The following is an 18,738-nucleotide window of genomic DNA, read 5'->3' on the forward strand; positions in this document are numbered from 1 at the left end:
TTATTCAGTAAATATGACCCCTAATGGAATGATGAATAGCTCAGGCTTTTCAAACATTGTATTTCTCTCTGCTGTTTTGTCATGTTCACAATTAAAACCCACATGTGAGTTGTTGCCTGTATTTTTATTAACAGTAACTATTTCACTGTGATAGTTGGTTATCTGTTTTATAAAATAAATGGAGGGAAACTTACATGTATTTCTCTATTCAGATTGTGTAGAAACCAGATACTCAATACTATTAAGGGAAGCTGTGAAACATAAAAAGCTAGAAAGCATATTTTACCAAGAACCCATAATAAAGGGAGAGTTTGCTATTTCTGTGGTTGAAGAAATGACATGTACAAGTCATTAGTGATAACTGTTTTGTAATATCCATATATCCTTTTCAAAAGGACCAAAAGACTCATTGTGGATGTGATAAGAACACAACCAGGGGATACGCTCTTAGAAATATTAGAAACGCCAGCCACTGCACAACAGGTAAGAGTTACACTGTGCCTGAATAGGAAATGAAGTGTTTTATTTTAGCTATTTGAAAGCCTTCACAGATCTCTGGCAGTTTACTCCATCACATTATAACAATGAAATTGTTTATTGATGGTTTTAGACTATTCAGATTTAGAGTCTTCAAAATATGAGACTTGTATAGGGGTTTTTTTAACTCTATAATTGGAAACAGTTTCAAAGAGAAACAAAATATGTCTTGCTGTGAACTAGACTACACTAGAATATTTTTCTTGCTGTATTTGAGTCATTACAATGTGACTAGAATATTTTTTCCTTTACGTTTTTTGTAAACATGGTTTTTCTCTCCTATATAACTCAATCAAATAGCCTGAAGTGAATCTTTCTCCTCTGTCTTTACCCGCCCCCCCCCCCCCAATTAAAGTCAGTATTGTAACTCATGTTCCCTGACCTTTTAGTTTATTTGCTTAATATATACAAGCAAATCTAAGGATAGCAGTAGGTCCCTGAGTACGGGAATCAAGTGGGAAGAGTTCACAGCAGAAGTCTTTCCTGTAGACACTGACACACAAAACTGCATTTAACTAACATGCAGATTTTAGTTAACCTCAGTGTGTGCATAGGTAGGAAACACCTGTGAGATCTGGACAGTCTTCCCACAACTTGGTGAAGTCATTGAGTTTGGCAGAATTAAACATTTTGATTAATTCAAATGCATGTCTAGGTGTTGTCACTATGTACTTAAGATATGTCCAAAGGTACAGTAAATGGGGTACTTTGAGACCAAGTGGTAATCGGACGTAAAGTCTGCAGTCTGATTCTTGATAATCTCCTTTCAGAATTCAATGTACTCGAACACTTAACTGTTACCAAGATCTGGAAAATAACTGTTCTGGATTTTTTTTTCCACCAGGAATCTGAGAACTTGAAACTTGTAGAAAAACGTGCCATCTTAGATTCCAAAACTCCAGAGAAAATGAAGCACAGTCAGTCTATTTTTGAAGATGGGCAGCTACCAATAGAACAAAAGAAAAGGAAAATTCAGAGAAATCTCCGGACATTGGAACAAGCAGGACTAGTGTCTTCAGCAACTAAATACCAAGAAATTATAAATGAGATTGCTAAGGTAAACGGAATGTTTCCCTATATATGTACAGATGTTGTTTAGCGTCTAGCCTGAATCCATTCCAATTAGAGAAGTAAAATACATCTGTTTCAGGGAATGCTACCCTAAACTAGTGAAGTATCTGCATAAGGAGCAAACTGTTTTTGTTTCCAGACAAAATAAGTGAAAGACAGTACACTCCTGCACACCTGTCTGAACTGAATGACATACAACTGCAACCTTTGTAATCCAAATCTGATACTGAATTTGCTACTGATATCTCCTCCCCTATAATGTTTCAATGTAACTTTGTATATTTTAACAGTAATTAGAATTGCTCAGGGGTGTTTCCATTAAAAACGGCTTTGGTAAGGTTTCAAACTTGGTGAGGTTTTAAATCCCCATGAAGTATTATTGGATTGGTATGAACACCAATCTGCTGTGGTTGGGCAGGAAGCAAGAAGAACAGTGGGCCAATGCAGTGCCCATCCTGATGCTGATAAAACACGGGGACTGTTCTCAACAAATCCTATTCCACATCCACAATGCATACTGTCCATAAGAATCTTAGTATATTGAACTTTCTTTAGCACAACAATGACATCTTCCTTATGAGTTCTGGGTCTGCTAGGCCTGTAGAGCACAGAAAAGTTCAACACCACTTGTATATATGAGTAGCAATGTGACTGCCGTGTAAACAAACTGTAGAACTCCCTACTGGTACTGTTCTTAGTAAGAACTAACATGATAGTTTTGTGCTTTCTCTCAGTAATTAAGTCAGATTTTGTAATTATAAACTGGAACGGTAATGAACTGAGGCTTTTTTAAAATTTAAAATTAGTAAAACAACTACATTAATAAATTCATTTAGGATATCCGGAATCAAAGAAGATACAGACATCATCGAAAAGCTGAATTGGTGAAACTCCAGCAGACTTTGAATGCACTTAACTCCAAGACAGCATTTTATGAGGAACAAATTAATTATTACAACACCTATATAAAAACTTGCTTGGACAACTTAACAAGAAAGTGAGTTGAGTCTTCCTTTCTTTTCTAATGTGTCTTTTAGTGTGTTTAATCAAGAGGGAGAGGAGGTGTTAATCTGTAGTTTAAAGTTTTGCTTCCAACAGATTGACAATCTACAAAAGGTCCATGAGAGTTGTAAACTGCATCTGGAAATTAAAGTCTTGTATTTATTTAAGAGCGCCTTTTAAAATGTCTGAGATGTATAGATGTTTTCAGTATATTTAATTGGTGCTACTTTGCAGATCCATTTGCATGCTTAGAGGCCATGAAGCTTTGGGAAGTAATTATTGGTTTCTTCCTTCTTTTAAAGGTGTGGGGTCTGTCTTTAGAATGGAAATGGGGTAAATAAATGCCCAAATAATTTTACCTTTCAGGTATAATGCAGTTACTTGAAAGCAATCCCCCATCAATGCCACCAAGGTGTTGAAATGAAAACATTTTATTGACATGAATAGGAGTTTTCCTAGTGTACGCTTCATTGATCCAAAGATTAACTCTAATTACAGAGTATTTTCCATTTATGTCACTGTCTCGGTTTGAAAGACAGATATTTGCTAAGGAAAGGCGAGAACCCCTTTCCTGAGATGCAGAGTGCAACCCCTTCCCTTCTAATTATTAAAGTTTCAAATCAGAGGCTTTCAGGCAGGAGATATGGGGATAGGAATAGCAGTTCTTTACTGATATCTAACAAGGCACACAGCAGAAACAACACCAGCTATAAAAACTGACAACAGAGCAGAGCAGTGCAGCTCAGTTCCAGTCCCTTTGGCCAAGGCCTCTCTCCCTGCGCTCAGTTCCCGGTGCTGGGGGCAGGGCAGGGCCCGCGCAGCTGAAGGCGCTGGGTGATGGCGGCAGCGCCCAGGGGGGAGAGGGATGGAGGAGCCGCTCCCCCCTCACGGTGTCGGTCGTGGTGCTCGGCAGAGTGTCCGGAGGCAGGAGGATGAAGTGGGAGAGGAGCAGATCGGTGTTCGGTGGCAGGGAACGTGGCTCCCGGCTCTAGGATGGCGGGGAAGATGCCGGATCGGAGCACGGGCTGTTCTCCTTCCACTCCATGAGCAAAGCGAGAGAGCGAGAGAGAGCCCAGGCCCCGTCCCACCTTTCCTTTTCTGGTCTCCCCCTATCCCCACCCCCTGTGAGAGAAAACTGTTGCTACTAAGGTGTAGCCACAAATACTTAGGGTAACAATGGGAAAAATTCCACAGAAAGAAAAGGGAACAATTCAACCCCCAACAGTCACCTTAAGTTTACAAATTGCTATTTTAAACTAAGGATTGTGGACTCCTTAGGATTAGAGTTGCATTTCACAAGAGATTTGAAAGACGTGCTAAAAGATGATTCAAAATCATTGGCAAGATATATAGGTGATTCAATGCATGCTGAAAATTCCTCTAACTCCTTTTTGGGATGTTTTATTTTCTTGATTTTTTTGGGATGTTAATTTTGTTTTTTTAGAGAAGTTCAAGAAAGAGTGCAAGAAAGTTAAATATGGCTAGAAGAGTGGCTGAAGTATTAAGGATGTGACAAATACACCAAAAGCCAATTTTCTTGTTCTCTTTCCAGAAATTCACGGAGGTCAATTAAATTAGATGGAAAAGAGGAGGTGAAGGGAAGCAAAAAGCTGAAACAGACCTCACTAAAGTACACAGCTGCAAGACTTCATGAAAAAGGTGTCATCCTAGAAATTGAAGATCTACAAACCAATCAGTAAGTGCAGTACAAAACAATTCTGAGCATCTGCTAATCAACAATTTCTAAAGGGGCCTGGCTTTTGATAAAATAAACCTTAATTTCCTGTGCCACAGCTAAAATTACCTCAGACTTCTGCATTCAGAAGGATGCTACAGTCTAATTGTCATAATTAATTTTTTACTTTGTACTTTGCTCTATGATTACCTTGGGAAAATATTTTCACAAGCCAGCCCTAGCATCATCTTACGTGGACAAGTACAAGTTTGGCAGTAGACTCACTATTAATGACCACCTTTATAAGCAGTTGTAGCAATTTTTTTTCATATATTGACCAGTCACTTTCAAATAACTTAGTAAACCCCAGGTCTTCTGCTCTTCGTCACTATGGCAGGATGAATGGATATGGTGATTTAACATCCCTTTTGTACTCTTCCATTTTGAGGATGTGGTAGTGAAAGTCTTCCATTCTTTTCACCTTCCCATCTCTCTTCTGCATGGAAAAGTTTTTTCTGGTTTTTTTTTTGGTTGGTTTTTCTGTTTTGTTTTGTTTTTTGTTTATTGGTTCGGTTTCGGTTGGTACATGGGGGTTTTTTTTGTTTGTTTGTTTGTTTTTTCGGTTGGTTTTTTTGGGTTGGGTTTTTTTGGGGGGTTGTTTCTCCAATATAAAAGGGTTCCAAATTCTGTATTTCATACTACCAAAAAGTCTCTAAGAAGACACTGCATGGAGAGCAGTGCAGGGAGGGATGGAGTGATTCTTTTGACTCCAGCAACACTGCTTGTGGTCAAAATTCTTCTGTGTTCTGCAGGCTTTTTCCCCAAAACTGTCTTGATTATATGAAATGGCACAGCCTATGCATTCAATTACTTTTCTTGTTTCAAGGTTTAAGAACGTGATGTTTGATATCACACCTGGAGAAGAAGTGGGTGACTTCGAAATCAAAGCAAAATTTTTAGGCGTTGAGATGGAAAAAGTGCAGCTCCATTTCCAGGTTTGAATTTTGTTACTTTGCTACATAGCTGCTGTTGCATTTCCTGTAACTACAAACTTTTTCAGTATTTTTTCACATGTATGCATGAACCAGTCAATCAGTACAGAGCAGCAGCTCATGTGTAGAGTAACTATATAACTTCTTCAGGATGCATTGAATTAATGCTTATATTGGGACAACTACATGGAATCAACCACCACATTAGTTCAGTGACAAGCAGGAAATACTAAAAGGAAATGGAAATACACAGAAAACAGTATTTCTTCTGGTTTTCTGTTATTGACCATCTGCAGCTTAGGATCCAGAGGACACAAAATGTTTTCTACATGTACCCCAATAATTGCTTACAATTGTTTAAGTTTTGAAGAACCTGGAGTTGGTGATGTCACTGTAAGATATGGATTTGACAGACACTAATGATTTTTTTTTTCATTTCAGGATTTGCTTCAGATGCAGTATGAAGGTGTGGCTGTAATGAAAATGTTTGATAAAGCTAAAGTGAATGTGAATTTGCTCATATTCTTGTTGAATAAGAAGTTCTATGGAAAATGAGTACTTTCAGATATCATGGACTTCATCAATCAGTGGGAAGTCTATTCAGTATTTTTTTGCTTATAAACATTTGAAGTTTGTCGTTGGATGCCTGTTAACTTTTAAAGACACACCCTAAAACACCAAATGTTCAGAGGAATGTACACAGTGCCTTTTCAGCATTGATAACAAAACAGAAAACCAAGAAATCAATGCATTTAAACAGTTCCAGATTTCATTGGTGTTGGTACTTTCAAATCAAAATATTCTTTAGGACACAGAGCTATTGTGTAGATTTAAAGGTAGGCAGAAATTGAATTTAGTTAAATATATAAACCTCTTCTTATTGAAACATTTTAAAATTACCTCAGATATATAATATAGTTGATACTAGACTTTAAGTATTTACCAAAAGAACACCTAATTTGTTTCTAAGGGATAGTTTGAGCAAATATTTAGTTACATACTAGGCCTATTTTGTGGCAGTTGTCAATTGCAAAGCAAACTTATTGTGCAATTCAAAAAATTTTATAGGTAATTATAAAGTGACAATAACGACTTGCTTCACAAAAATATATTTTGCGATTCATACCTACTAAATGCACTACTGCCTCGTGCAAAATGACGTTTTCTACTTTCACAGCCTTTGGAGTGGTATTGGGGAAATCTGAATAGCGAACAGTTGTTCAGTTTGAAGTATATGAATACCTAAATTGTGCCTGTCTGTCTTTTTTTTTTTTTTTAAGAAAAATAAATGCAATAAAATCAGTATTTAGATTGGGTTTTTTAAATATTCTTTGGAGATTGTTTGATGTAAAATAAACATTACCTAATTAAACTGGCTTGTCCCTATATTTCATTTCAAGGAATTATTAAAGCTGCAACCAAGATGGTAATTGAAAGAACTTCCTTCAGTGTTTATAAAATTGCATGTAATTAAGCATGACTGTCCTAAGTACACTTGGGGAAAGCTGCTCAGCAGTGAAGACTTCATGGCCTTTATGCTATTGAAAGTGATGATGATTTTGCTTAGGAACTATCACTTATACCTACAAAGCAAAAGTTTGTGCCATAGGTAATGTGATCAATAGAAAATACTTTCTTCTCTCACTTTTCTTGTGACAAACACTTCAAAAGATAGACAGTGAGACATTCTGGAATGAATTATGAAAGCAAATATTAAATAAGTATTAACTCTGGTAGGGGATTAGAACAGTGTTAAGTCACTGGCAGATGTATGGATTACAAACTCAGCTGATATGCTGACTGATCTGTGGTGTTACACAATCTGAAAAAATAATTACATTTGCCAGAGATATCAATTTATGCATGACATTGTTTGAACACGTGACTGCTTTAAAACAGTTAATATCCCTAATTAAGGAATTAAAAAACTACTACATGATTCCATTTTTCTTCTAGCTGGTTATGTATAAGCCATTTTAATATGACATAAATGCTGCGGTATTGATACCATGGTTCACTTAAAATAGCTGGATAGAAAAGCAAAAACAGCACTTCTCTTTTCCTTCCAAAGAAGAGAAGTGCATTTTATTTGAATATTAATTAAATTCACCATCTTTTGTTCCCCTTTTTATTTGCAACAGACTTGATTAATGGCTATATTCTTAACACACTCTAGCTGAGCACTAAATCTGCCACAGGTGTGATGATGTTCCTAGGAACAGACTCTTAAAGTAATGTGTCAAAAGCCCAGAGCTGTGCTGGTGAGACATGCCAGAACGTCACAGCCTTTATTGGAGCAACTCACTCCTAGATATGCAATTTTGTGTGATACACTTGACACATCTAGTTCCTGCCTGGTTCTAATGCAAACAGCACATTCCTTGGTTATTTCCTGGAGCAGGCAAGCTTAGAAAAGCTTCTTTGGTCCCCACGTAATGACAAGTGTGAATGGTACAGTCTGTGTGACAGCATGCCCCTTTTCCAGCCATTTCCTGGACTTCCAGTTCTTCCTAGTGCATATCAAAGAGTACTTTCCATTTAATTGCTTTAAATTCCTTGATAAGCTTTTTTCCTTAATTAGTTAGTTCCATTTAGGGCCTTGTCACTGAATAATAACATGAACCCTGCTGAACAGGACTGACCAGAATGTTTTCTACCTACAAGTGAGATTGATGGTAGTACAAAGTACCACACAAATGAGCAAAGTGATTCTGCTATCACCCACTGCTGCCCAGTGCTGCTGACAGATACGAAGTACAACAAAAAAGAAAGACTTTTCAAAGGCTACTGTAAGATGCAATGTGGGGACTTCAACATTATATAGGACTTGCTGAAACCAGCTTCAAGCATGAAATGGTGGCATGGAGACTTGCATTGCTGGTTCAAAACCTGAGGAAAAAAAGCCAGTACAACTGAATAGGGCCTATGCATCAGTTGTTAGTACAGGAGAAAATGCATATTTCCTTTGACAACTTGCCTGTCTCTCAACTTTGTCCTCCTTAACTGGTGCTAGAGAAATTATAATAGGCATTGGTCTTAGTCTGTTAACCCTGCAGCTTGCATTTTTCTATCACATGTCTTTAGAGTTGACTAAGACTGCTGGCCCCGAACTTAGTTTATTTTGGAACCTTTTCAAGGGCCTCTTGAAGATACAAAACTATCCACAAAATTGTAGAACAACATCCTTCTGCTGGGGCCAGGCAGACAGAAACACCAACACAAGCACTAGATTTGCTCTTTCCCTTTGCACTGATCTGCAGACCTCCTTTAGCTGTCCATCTCTCTTTTAAAAAATACAGGAGTAAAACAACAACCTTCCTTCCCAGAAAATCCGAACACTGACAGTCACATGTGATTCCAAAAAGTTTAAAAAGAGATAAACAACCGTCTACCTCAATGACTGATTTCCCTGCCTGAGGTATGTTTCTGTGCTCATCTTTCAGCAGTAACTACCCACCTCTCACGTGCACCAGGGTAATCAGTGTATTGGCAGCAAGAAAGATCTCCTTCCACAAACACTAATGATGTAGCAGTCTCACTAGATAGATGCAGTCTTTTTTGGTAGATTTGATGTGTTTAACAAGTTTTGTTCTGTACCATACTTCTAACAAAAAAAACCTGTAAAAGGTGCAAGAGGTAGAATTAAAAAACTAAAGCTTCAGAAGTCATGAACTCTTCACCTCTAACAATAAGTTGCTCTTGAGAGGAAAGGAGCAAGCAGATTCACAAAACTGCAGGATACAAAATTTAAATTTGGATTTCGTATGCAGACATAAAATTTAGTAAGCATAGCTTACATAACTAGGTTGCGAAGATGAAAGGGCATAGCCCTATGACTGTTTCTAATGTCTGTGACTAAAATACTTCCTGGAGGTTCAATATGAGTTTCTCTTCATACGTTTCACAAACTCTGTAATCTAATTTATTCCTCAAGCACTGGCCCACTGGTTAAGACTTCTTTAAATGTAAGAAAAATACTGGCAATATATGCTATTTTGAGAACCTGAGTAATTTTTCAATTATCTGTTTTAGTTCAGTTCTATTTTGGGTTTAGAAAATCATAAGAGCGACTTTTGTGTATGTTTATAGAACTGTGAGACCACAGAAATGACCAAGAATAGCTTCACTTTCTCTTCCCACATTAAATAATTACCTCTAATTAAGGTATTTTCTAAACAGATGAATAGTTCCATTAAGTATAAGGCATTTTTTCTAGGTTCCCTAGAGCATGTGGGATGATGGAGCTGCAGAAAGGCTGGTTAGCTGTAAAACTTTTATTTATTTCTTGTTCTATACAAATGGAGTCAGCTTCAACCATACTAGTGGTAGCACTGTGAGAGGAACACCACAGAGACAGAACTTACTGGGAACCACTACTTATGATTATGGAAATTTGTTTTCCATGGTTTTTATTCTCCATTAAAAGCAAAGGTCAGTACTTCTGCAGTAATAAAGGCACTTCATATATATAAGCAAGTTTAAATCAGCCTTCCCCTTCTTATTTTTGATCGTACTGCTGTAAACAGAAGGATATACAGTTGAGGCATGGATAGCACACCCACCCTAGCAAGTCAGAGTGCCCACTTTAAAGCTTCTGTCTTACAGGCTTAATAAATACGAAGCACTTAAACATCAGTGAGATGTTTTTAAAGCAAAGCATCTAAATAATAGCTGCAAAATTACCAAAGTATTTTCCTGTACAACCTTCACGTAGGTTTCGTTTCAAGCATCTCTCAATTCATGAGCCTCTCTAAAGGAGTGCAGAAGCTTTCCAGTTTGTCCACGGCACAAGCCACTGGCCTGGGGAGTGGCACCACTTTCTCGGGGATTTTGGAACAGCGGACAGGGCTGCAGATCTGGCCAATGAATCACTTTCGGGTTGCCCTGTGTTTGTAGAGCAGTGAGTTTACTGAATACATGCAATTCAAGCTTGGACGTCATCTCCTTTATACGAAGTACACCAACTGTAAGGGGCTTTTCTGAACTAGCGTGATCTTTCAGCTGTGAGTAATGAGGCATTTCATCTGGCCTTGGAACTGCTCCCGTGAGGCATTCGGACTGCGAATTTGGCAAATTTAGCTTAGAATAATTCCTTGAGCATAACCTTTTGTCCCGGAGCTCCGGACCCGCCCGGGCCCGCCACCGCTTCCCGTGTCCCAGCCGGGCCCTGAGGCCGGGGGGCGGCGGGGGCTGCGGGCCGGGCCCTGAGGCGAGGCCGGGGGGCGGCGGGGGCTGCGCCAGCGCCTTCTCCTCCCCTTCCTTCCCTGCTCTCCTCTCCCTCCCCTCCCCGGCGCGCAGCCCCCTCCCTGCGGCAGGAGGAAGTCCCGGTGCGGCTCTTGGCCAGCCCCAGCCGTGTGTGGGCTGCGTTCGCCAGCCCCGCGCTGCCCGCACGGACGGACGGACGGACGGACGGACGGACGGACGGATCGCCCGGCCATGCGGCCCCGGGCGCTGCTGTGCGCCCTGGCGCTGCTGTGCTGCCCGGCGCCCCGGCCAGGTGGGTGCGGGGGAGGCGGGGGCCGGCCGGAGTCCCGGCGTGCTCCCGGAACAATGATCAGACATTCCCGGGAACAGCGATCAGACAGCGTCCTTAGCGCTCAGCATCGGCGCGGGCCTCCCGCTCGGGAGTTCCAGTACGAGTTCGGCCCCAGTTTTCCTGGGCTCTTTGTGCTCATGGCAGCGGCGAGGAGAGGCAGTTCTTGGTGGTGAGGATGGCTTGGGGTGACGCCGTAGCTAAGGAGGCGGGCGGGCAGTAGCAGGTGGTGGCGGAACGGACCAGATTGGCGAGACATTGCTGGATTCTCTTAACCTTTCATTAACAACGTAAGAAAAGGGACTGCCAGCTGAATTTCTAGGCGGTGCAAACTTCGGAAGATCAGCCAGCACAAAACAGTTCAGAATATCCACCCCAAGTGGATAGTTGACTTTCATGGTTATTCACTAATAGCCACATCGGTACCCTAACCGGTGAGCCCATGAATCCGTCCAGCTCAGAGCTTGTTAGAGGATGGAGATGCTGAGGTCAGGAAGGTGAGAGGAGACATGCATGCAAGTAACCTCATACCTTATGGTAGAGGTACAGCTGTACAAAGGATTGTGCATTTAGAGATTAGCACAGGGTTTTTTTTCTATTACTATTTTGCTTGATTCAGTTTAAGTTTTCTTTCAATCAGCTAGTGGTGATAGTGCTGTTGTAGAAATAACTTAGTCCCATGAGATAAGTAAAGTCTCAGGTCCTCCATACGTGAAAGGGCTGATTAGATGAGCAGCTAAGAGGAAATTTCACAGCATAGCATACTTTGACTACTGAGCTAAACTGAAAGGGGATAGACCTAGTGTTTGTAGCTATGCTGGAAGGGAAACATCAGAGAGGGCCAATAATTTTTGCTGGACAACTTTTTGGCATAAGGACAGGTGGAATGAAGCTGTCGAGATCATGTTCATATGAGAAGTCTAAGGAAAAGATCTTTTTAAGAAAAGGGGGTGGTGGTGTAATAGACAAACTATACATCTTAATGCTAGGAAAAAGATTTCACTGTTGGGTGCTATTCTTCCAGTTACTTCATGCACAACAGAACAAATCCTGGTTTTCTGAATATGTCTTCTGCTCTACTTGTGCACACTCCCCCTGTAATAATATAATTTCCCCACTGTCCTAGATAACCTTCCTTATTTTTACCACAATGTACTTGGTTCCTGTTCCCCATGCACTGTTGTATCCTGAGGTCTGTTCTGGCCTTGGCCTGCAGCTTCTCTCCTGCTTTTCTCCCACCCTTCACTATGCACAGTTACCGACCTGTGCTGTTCCTTTGGGCTGGTGAAAAAGCACTGGTTTGGCAGTAGGTTGTTGCTAAGTGCCTACAGATTATCTGACCAATTATTGTTTGAAGCTAGCATATGTAGTTAAAGAGATGAGAAAGGAGAGCAAAAAGGAGCAGACAGCCAGTTGCAAGAAAATAGTTCAAGAAAATGTGTTCACATCAGTTGTGTAATCTAATAATGAATTATCTGTAAATGGAGATGTGAACTCATAAACAATTCAGTTTTATTTTTATAAAAGCAAATAACTGTCATCACTCCTACAAGATCGTGTCTTATTTTGCTCATTATTGTGTCTGGCATGCACTTCATAGTCTGACTTCACATGCCTAATTTATGGGCCACTGAGTAATTTAGATTCTAGATGCTTATCACTTCAGGTTATGCAAAGGAGAGATAAAAGAAAACTATTTGTTATAAGCTAGTATGCAGCTGTCATCTAATGCCCAGAAATCAGTATTAATTTCTTCATTAATTTTTGTCTACATGGGGAATGTGTTTAATTGGCTTGTGTAGAAACCCATTCTCCAGTCTCTCACTTGACAAAGATATCCCTTGGGACGTGAAGCCTGCTGGTTTGTAACATCCAGTCCATACCTATGGGCTACAGAAATATTTTTCAAGTTTCTTCTGAAACTCAAGAGTGCTTTTTAAGATTGATCAAAGCTGTTGTATTTTCGCTCTCTAATTTTTACCCAGAGTGGTATGCAGAGTAGTCTCTTGGATATGAAAGTAGACATGAAAAGAAATTATATCTCTGTATTAAAAAAATGTCAGGGTAAGCATCATACATGTATACTGATTGTGAGATGAACAAAATGTAATATTGTTGAAAATATTGATAGAAAATAGCACGTTATGGATTGATAAAATTAAACAATCACAAACTTGCTGAGCTTTCTACATAGTTCTTCTATGTCCTTGTTAAAGAACTGATGAAAAAAACACAGGGACTAAAAGAAGATTTCGGGCAACTTGAGTGTCTACGGGCAACTGATTCTACATAATTTTTGCCTTTTGAAGTACTTTTTGGAGGCAAAGAAAAGACTCTGCTTATCATTCAGTGTCCTGACTACACAAACCACAAGGATAAAACTTCAATGCTTTATCCTGCTGTTTCTTTGTTCATAGTTTTCTTAGTTGTGTTGATACTTAGTTTACTAATCTTGTTCTTTCATAGCTGTTTAAATTTTAAAGGGTTTTGATAGAGCAGATAGTCTCATTGCTGATACGACAGAGTAACTATTTGTTATAAAAAGAGAAATCAATCAAGCTTGTCTTCTTCCAAAATGACTGGATGACCCTTTGAACATATATGATCATTATACAAGCTTTACTTCTGTTTTCCTAACAGATTATTTGAATTATTAAAAATAATTAAGCTGTAGGGAAATATGTTTAAGAAAAATTATATCTGTAGCTTGAAAACAGCTGGAAAGAATTGTTTCACAGATTCTGGTGTAGTTGTAGCTATCAGTAGTTTCAAAACTTTTTCTGTAGAGCTACTGTATATTGGCAGTCTTGTACTAACCCAGTCTAAATGTAATGCCTCTTTTTGTTTGCTATAAAGGTTCATTAAGATCCTTTGAAAAATATGACATGACTTCATCCTGTTCCCTTCTGTAAATAAATCTCTATCTTCAGCTTTTTCATATAAACACTGGCACCAAAGGAATGCAAAAGGCAGTATCTGTCTTGCTTTCTTTTTCAGAAAGTATGGAGTGTGTATTGTTTTTTTCTAGACTTATGCAGACACTGTGCCATACAAGCGGTTTGGCAAAGGATAAGAGCTGATATATGGCTCTCAAGCTTTCAAATTAAATTTAGTTTCATCAAGTAAGTTTAAGTCACCATTCTTTATATTATCAAGTGGCGCAGAAATAGCAAGTGTGGTGCCCATTACATTTTTCCACAAATCTGGCTTGCAAGTAGTACCTCATGTCATCTAAGTTCAAGATGGGAACAGGATTGAGAACAGGAGTCAGCGAGGAGGTGGTATTCACAGAATGGAGGGGTTGAGTTCAACTCTCAACTTAGAAAGCCTCTGCATATACAAAGAACACATATTTCTACAAAATTAGAGTAGTATTCCAGAGAATTTTAACTAAACTTAAATTATTTATAATTTTTTGTTCTGATTTATTATAATAGGATTCTGTTTTTAGAAAATGTTTGCAATGGGGTAAAAGTGACTCTAAATCCTTTCATCTAATAAACTTGTAAATAAGATTTCTCCAAGAATTCAGGATATAATTAAAATTATTAGTAATGTTCAATTAACTGTAAGCAATAGCTAAGACAACAGCTGGTAGTCAGTAAAAGGTACCCGTCTCAATCATAGTATATTTTTCTTGTAGCATATTTTTATACTGTTCTCAGTTAGGAGTTATTAATGAAAAGTGGATCAGGTTATCACCCAGGACATCCACACTAAGAGACTTAACCTCAGTCACTAAAGGCCAGTGACTCTGATTGGGTTGCTTGCTAGTTCTCAAAAGTGTGAAACTGCAGCACAGCTCAGGTTCTTCAGAGTTCAGGGATACTGGGATGAGAGAGGTGCTAGTGCCTCAGTTACCATGTCATGCAGTGGTAATCTTGGCAACACAGCTCCTAACTCCAGGTTTTGTCCCTCCCTCTCTTCAAGTCTGTTTATATCTTGTGTTCCCAAAAACACGCATTCCTCACATGGAACCATGTCACCTCTTTGGTTCTCCACACTGTTCTACAGTGGTGGAGAAAGCAAGAAGGACATGTCAAACTTTGGGGGACTAAAATTATCATTGTCTTCTCTTTCAATAATTTTCTAGTTTGGAAAGAAATACTCAGAGAATTCAGTGTCTTAAATTCATGAAACCTGCGTGTACTAGAGATACAATAGGTATGGTTGGCAGATTTTTCCTCACTTTTAGTGATATCTTCACCATGGAGACAAGCTTTTGGGCATACGAAATCGGGGGGAACACATTAATTCAAGTACAGTTACAATCCTACCAAAAGAGATGATGACCAGTGGTGTTATTTGTGATATATTTCTATTGCAATGGTCATTAAATACCGAAAATCTCCAAACTCTTAGCAATGTCAGCCACAGGCTGAAGTTCGAGGTGTCATACAAAAGGACTTGTGCTGCAACTTAACTGCCAAGCTAAGAGCTGACTCTGAGCCATCCAACTGCTTGGACTAAACTTATAAAGAAGTATTATAGATTAAGGCTGTATAGTTCTGCCTGTTTGTGTTCTCTTTAAAAAGACAGAAAAGACCCTTGTATAAATGCATTTTGTGCCTTTCTGTGCAGTCACCAAATCTCATGCACTTTTGTCATTTCTGCTTCAAACTACATCATTTCTGCTACAGTCCCTGTAACGAGCTTTTTTCCTAACCAGCAGAGGTTGCAGTCTAGTCACTTTGCATATGAAAACTGTTCTCTCAAACACTTCCCTTTTGTTTCTCTGCCCCTATAATGCTGCTGTGACACAGTGTGGTACATAAAGCACAGCCACTCTAAATATAATCACCAAGTTGCCTTACCAGTTCTCTGATCTCCCCCCACATTCAAGTCTGAATTTCACAAAAATCCATGCCGGGTAGGGCCCTTCTCTCACTGCTTGTGCACAAAGGGAAGTAACTGGCTGCTTGCTTAAAGCTGCAGCCACTCTTCTCTTTGCCATCTGCCTCCTTCAGATGATTTGGTTAAAAAAATTGGTTTCAATTACTATAGAACAAAAAATTGCTTCTAACAAGCAGCATCTTACACAGGTGAACCATTACCACGTACTTTCAGCTCACAGATCTGAGCTAAGACACCCTCATTTTTATTTTAATTGTCTAGGATCCAACAAAGGGTCAGTTGCACAGCCAAACAGGTGATTGGCTATTTGAGTACTTGTAACTTTCTCACTTCTGTCTACCCACAATACACTTGAATTATTCTATGCCAAAGCAGAGTACGCCAAAACTGAAAATGACAGTCTTACAAAATATTTCTCCATATAAACAACTTTGCTGAAATAATGCCTGAATATATCTTTTGATTGATTGTTTTTGCTTTTTTTTTTACATAAGTAAGCCCCTGACACACATTTAATGCTTTGTTGCATTGATTTCCTGGCTTATATGCAAAAAGCAGAGGCACCCTGTCCTGACTCAGCTACCAAACCATACTGTAGAAGACCTTGCTGTAGAGGGAACTGTAGGCTTCAGAAGTGCCCCACGGGTACGCCAGACACATGCTGTCCTGCACAGTGTGGGTTAGGATAAGTAAAACTCAGGAAGTATTTCAGTGCAATCCGTGCTTACCTCTCTGTTGTAAGCAAAAGGTCGATCCACATCTACCTTGAAAATGCCTCTGCCATTTCTCTTGATGGGAGCCTCCAGGTTGAGTAAGATGTCTCCAGAGCATACAGAAATACTTCAAAACCACAATGTTTTAATTGCACTCTCACTTTTTGTGATTTTGGTGATGAGTACTTCTAGTAGGAATTTTGTGGATGACTACTAGTATTTTTGCCAGCATCTCATTTCTTACAAAATTTGTGAAGGCTGGCAAATTCCCTGTTGTGTTTAAGTTGCCCAAAGAGACCATAGATTAGATTGGATCCTTAACCATAGCTAGAATCACTATTAATAAAGGCTTTCAAGCTAACAGATAGATGACAAAGGAGGACATCTTACCCAAACGTGTAGCAGGAGGAGCTAAAATAAAATGGCTGACCTCTGGACAACATATACTTTGAATCAGAAGTTAACCTTATTATTTTGTTCACCTAATGCTTTGTTTCCCTTAATCTTAACTTTCCTTCTCGAAAGATGTTTTTCACTTCCCCATACCATCTAAATATTGGCCTATTAATCTAAATGCTTTCTTACTTTCCAGGCTTTCCAAATAACAGCAGCCGCATAATACCAGGCCCCAGAAGTTTTTCCATACGTCTTTCTTCCAGTCCAGAGGCTGATCTTATACCTATTGATGGCGATACTGAAAATGACGTGGAAGTTGGATCAGGTGCCACCAATCAGACTGGATCATTTCCACATGAACAACGAATGATGATGTCAGTTCAAACAGCAAGATACCTCACTAGTCTGTGGCTGACTCGTTTTGTTCCTTCAGTTTACACCTTAGTGCTTGTGCTAAGTCTCCCTCTGAACATTACAGCAATACTCGTGTTTCTGAAAAAGATGAAAATTGAAAAGCCAGCTGTAATATACATGCTGAATTTGGCCCTTGCAGATGTTCTCTTTGTAAGTGTGCTTCCATTTAAGATCGTGTACCACTTTTCTGGAAATGACTGGGTTTTTGGGCCTCAGATGTGCCGTTTCATCACTGCTGCCTTCTTCTGCAACATGTACTGCTCAATAATGCTGATGACGAGCATAAGCTTCGATCGCTTCCTAGCAGTGGTGTACCCCATGCAGTCCCTGGGGTGGCGTACACTACCTCGTGCCTCGCTGGTCTGCTTCATCATATGGCTGGTAGCAATAACTGGGGTTATACCTTTTCTCCTGCGAGAGCAGACAATGCAAATACCCAGGTTAAACATAACTACTTGCCACGATGTGCTAGGAGAATCTGAACTTCATGGCTATTACGTCCACTTCTTCTCTGTCTTCTCTTCTGTGTTTTTCATAGTGCCATTTATAATTTCTACTGTCTGTTATGTATGTATTATTCGCTGCCTTAGTTCTTCCACCATTGTTGCAAAGCAAAACAAGAAGACACGTGCCTTGCTCTTGTGTGTGGCTGTTTTTTCTGTTTTCGTTATTTGCTTTGGGCCAACAAATGTTCTCCTTTTAATTCATTATATCCATTTTTCGTATGACAACAGCTTAGAGTACCTCTACTTTGTTTATCTACTCTGTGTTTCTATCAGCAGCATTAGCTGCTGCATTGACCCCTTTATTTACTACTATGCTTCTTCTCAGTATCAGAGACAATTTTTCAGTCTCTTCAGTTGTAAAAAGACTTTCGATCCTAACAGTAGTAACAGCAGTGGCCAGTTGATGTCTACCACTAGTAGTAGAAGGGCTACATTGACTACTAATGTGAATAACAGTGTCTACAGGAAATTACTAGCAATGCATTGAGTGTCTTATAATTGTTTAATTTCTACACAGGTGCAGACAAAAAGAAGCCTCTTATACCCAAGTAATGCAAAACTTTAAACCAAGTTGTTGTATGATACGTAGCTTTATAGATCCAATATAGTAATACACAATTCAAATTAAAACTCTGTGTGTCAATGTGCATAGATATATATAAATATGTATAGTATATGTAAATAAGTTAATGTAGGGGGAAATAATTTCTTATTAATAAGTGTTGAGTGTTTTTCAAATAAACCTATTTCAGACAAATCCTTTGTGTTGTTCCATTTATTGTAGAAATCCCATTTTAGTATTTTGAACTGATCTATCAGGTTGAATAAATTCTTATATATGGAATCACTCCATCCATGCAGTTGTTCATGAAAAAAAGTGAAAATACCTTTCCAGGATTTTTTTCCCCTCTCCTATATGTCATTATTTCTAGAATTATCTATTAACTTGTTTTCTTAGCATTATTTTGAATCTTGGGATACTGAAATTGTTAATTTTATGTTTTTACATATTCCACTTCAAAACAGTCTGTATGCTTTTCAGAAT

The 18,738-nt window shown here is 39.1% G+C and overlaps 2 protein-coding genes across 5 annotated transcripts in view; both read left to right on the plus strand.

The window, feature by feature from the left end:
- IQGAP2 (IQ motif containing GTPase activating protein 2) overlaps positions 1 to 6,649 on the plus strand; it is a 124,403-nt gene extending 117,754 nt beyond the window's left edge. For all 4 annotated transcript variants that reach the window (XM_014888344.2, XM_014888504.2, XM_014888672.2 and 1 more), the window contains 6 exons: positions 396 to 483; positions 1,382 to 1,594; positions 2,445 to 2,605; positions 4,163 to 4,306; positions 5,172 to 5,280; positions 5,719 to 6,649. In XM_014888344.2, coding sequence (XP_014743830.2) covers positions 396 to 483; positions 1,382 to 1,594; positions 2,445 to 2,605; positions 4,163 to 4,306; positions 5,172 to 5,280; positions 5,719 to 5,832 — 829 coding nt within the window. In that variant the 3' untranslated portion in view covers positions 5,833 to 6,649. The remainder of the gene's footprint in view (positions 1 to 395; positions 484 to 1,381; positions 1,595 to 2,444; positions 2,606 to 4,162; positions 4,307 to 5,171; positions 5,281 to 5,718) is intronic.
- Positions 6,650 to 10,521: 3,872 nt separating this feature from the next.
- F2R (coagulation factor II thrombin receptor) lies at positions 10,522 to 18,450 on the plus strand. Its single transcript, XM_014888794.2, has 2 exons — positions 10,522 to 10,774; positions 16,970 to 18,450. Exons 1-2 carry the CDS (start codon positions 10,714 to 10,716, stop codon positions 18,178 to 18,180), a joined length of 1,272 nt encoding a protein of 423 aa, XP_014744280.1. The 5' UTR covers positions 10,522 to 10,713; the 3' UTR covers positions 18,181 to 18,450.
- Positions 18,451 to 18,738: the final 288 nt, after the last annotated feature.

This window comes from Sturnus vulgaris, chromosome Z, assembly GCF_052056855.1.
Source record: "Sturnus vulgaris isolate bStuVul1 chromosome Z, bStuVul1.hap1, whole genome shotgun sequence".
NCBI lineage: Eukaryota > Metazoa > Chordata > Aves > Passeriformes > Sturnidae > Sturnus > Sturnus vulgaris.

Coding starts and splice junctions, on each gene's coding strand:
- F2R (XM_014888794.2), top strand. CDS start 10,714: ATGCGGCCCCGGGCGCTGCTGTGCGCCCTGGCGCTGCTGTGCTGCCCG. Junction 10,775..16,969: donor CTGCCCGGCGCCCCGGCCAG/GTGGGTGCGGGG, acceptor CTTACTTTCCAG/GCTTTCCAAATAACAGCAGC.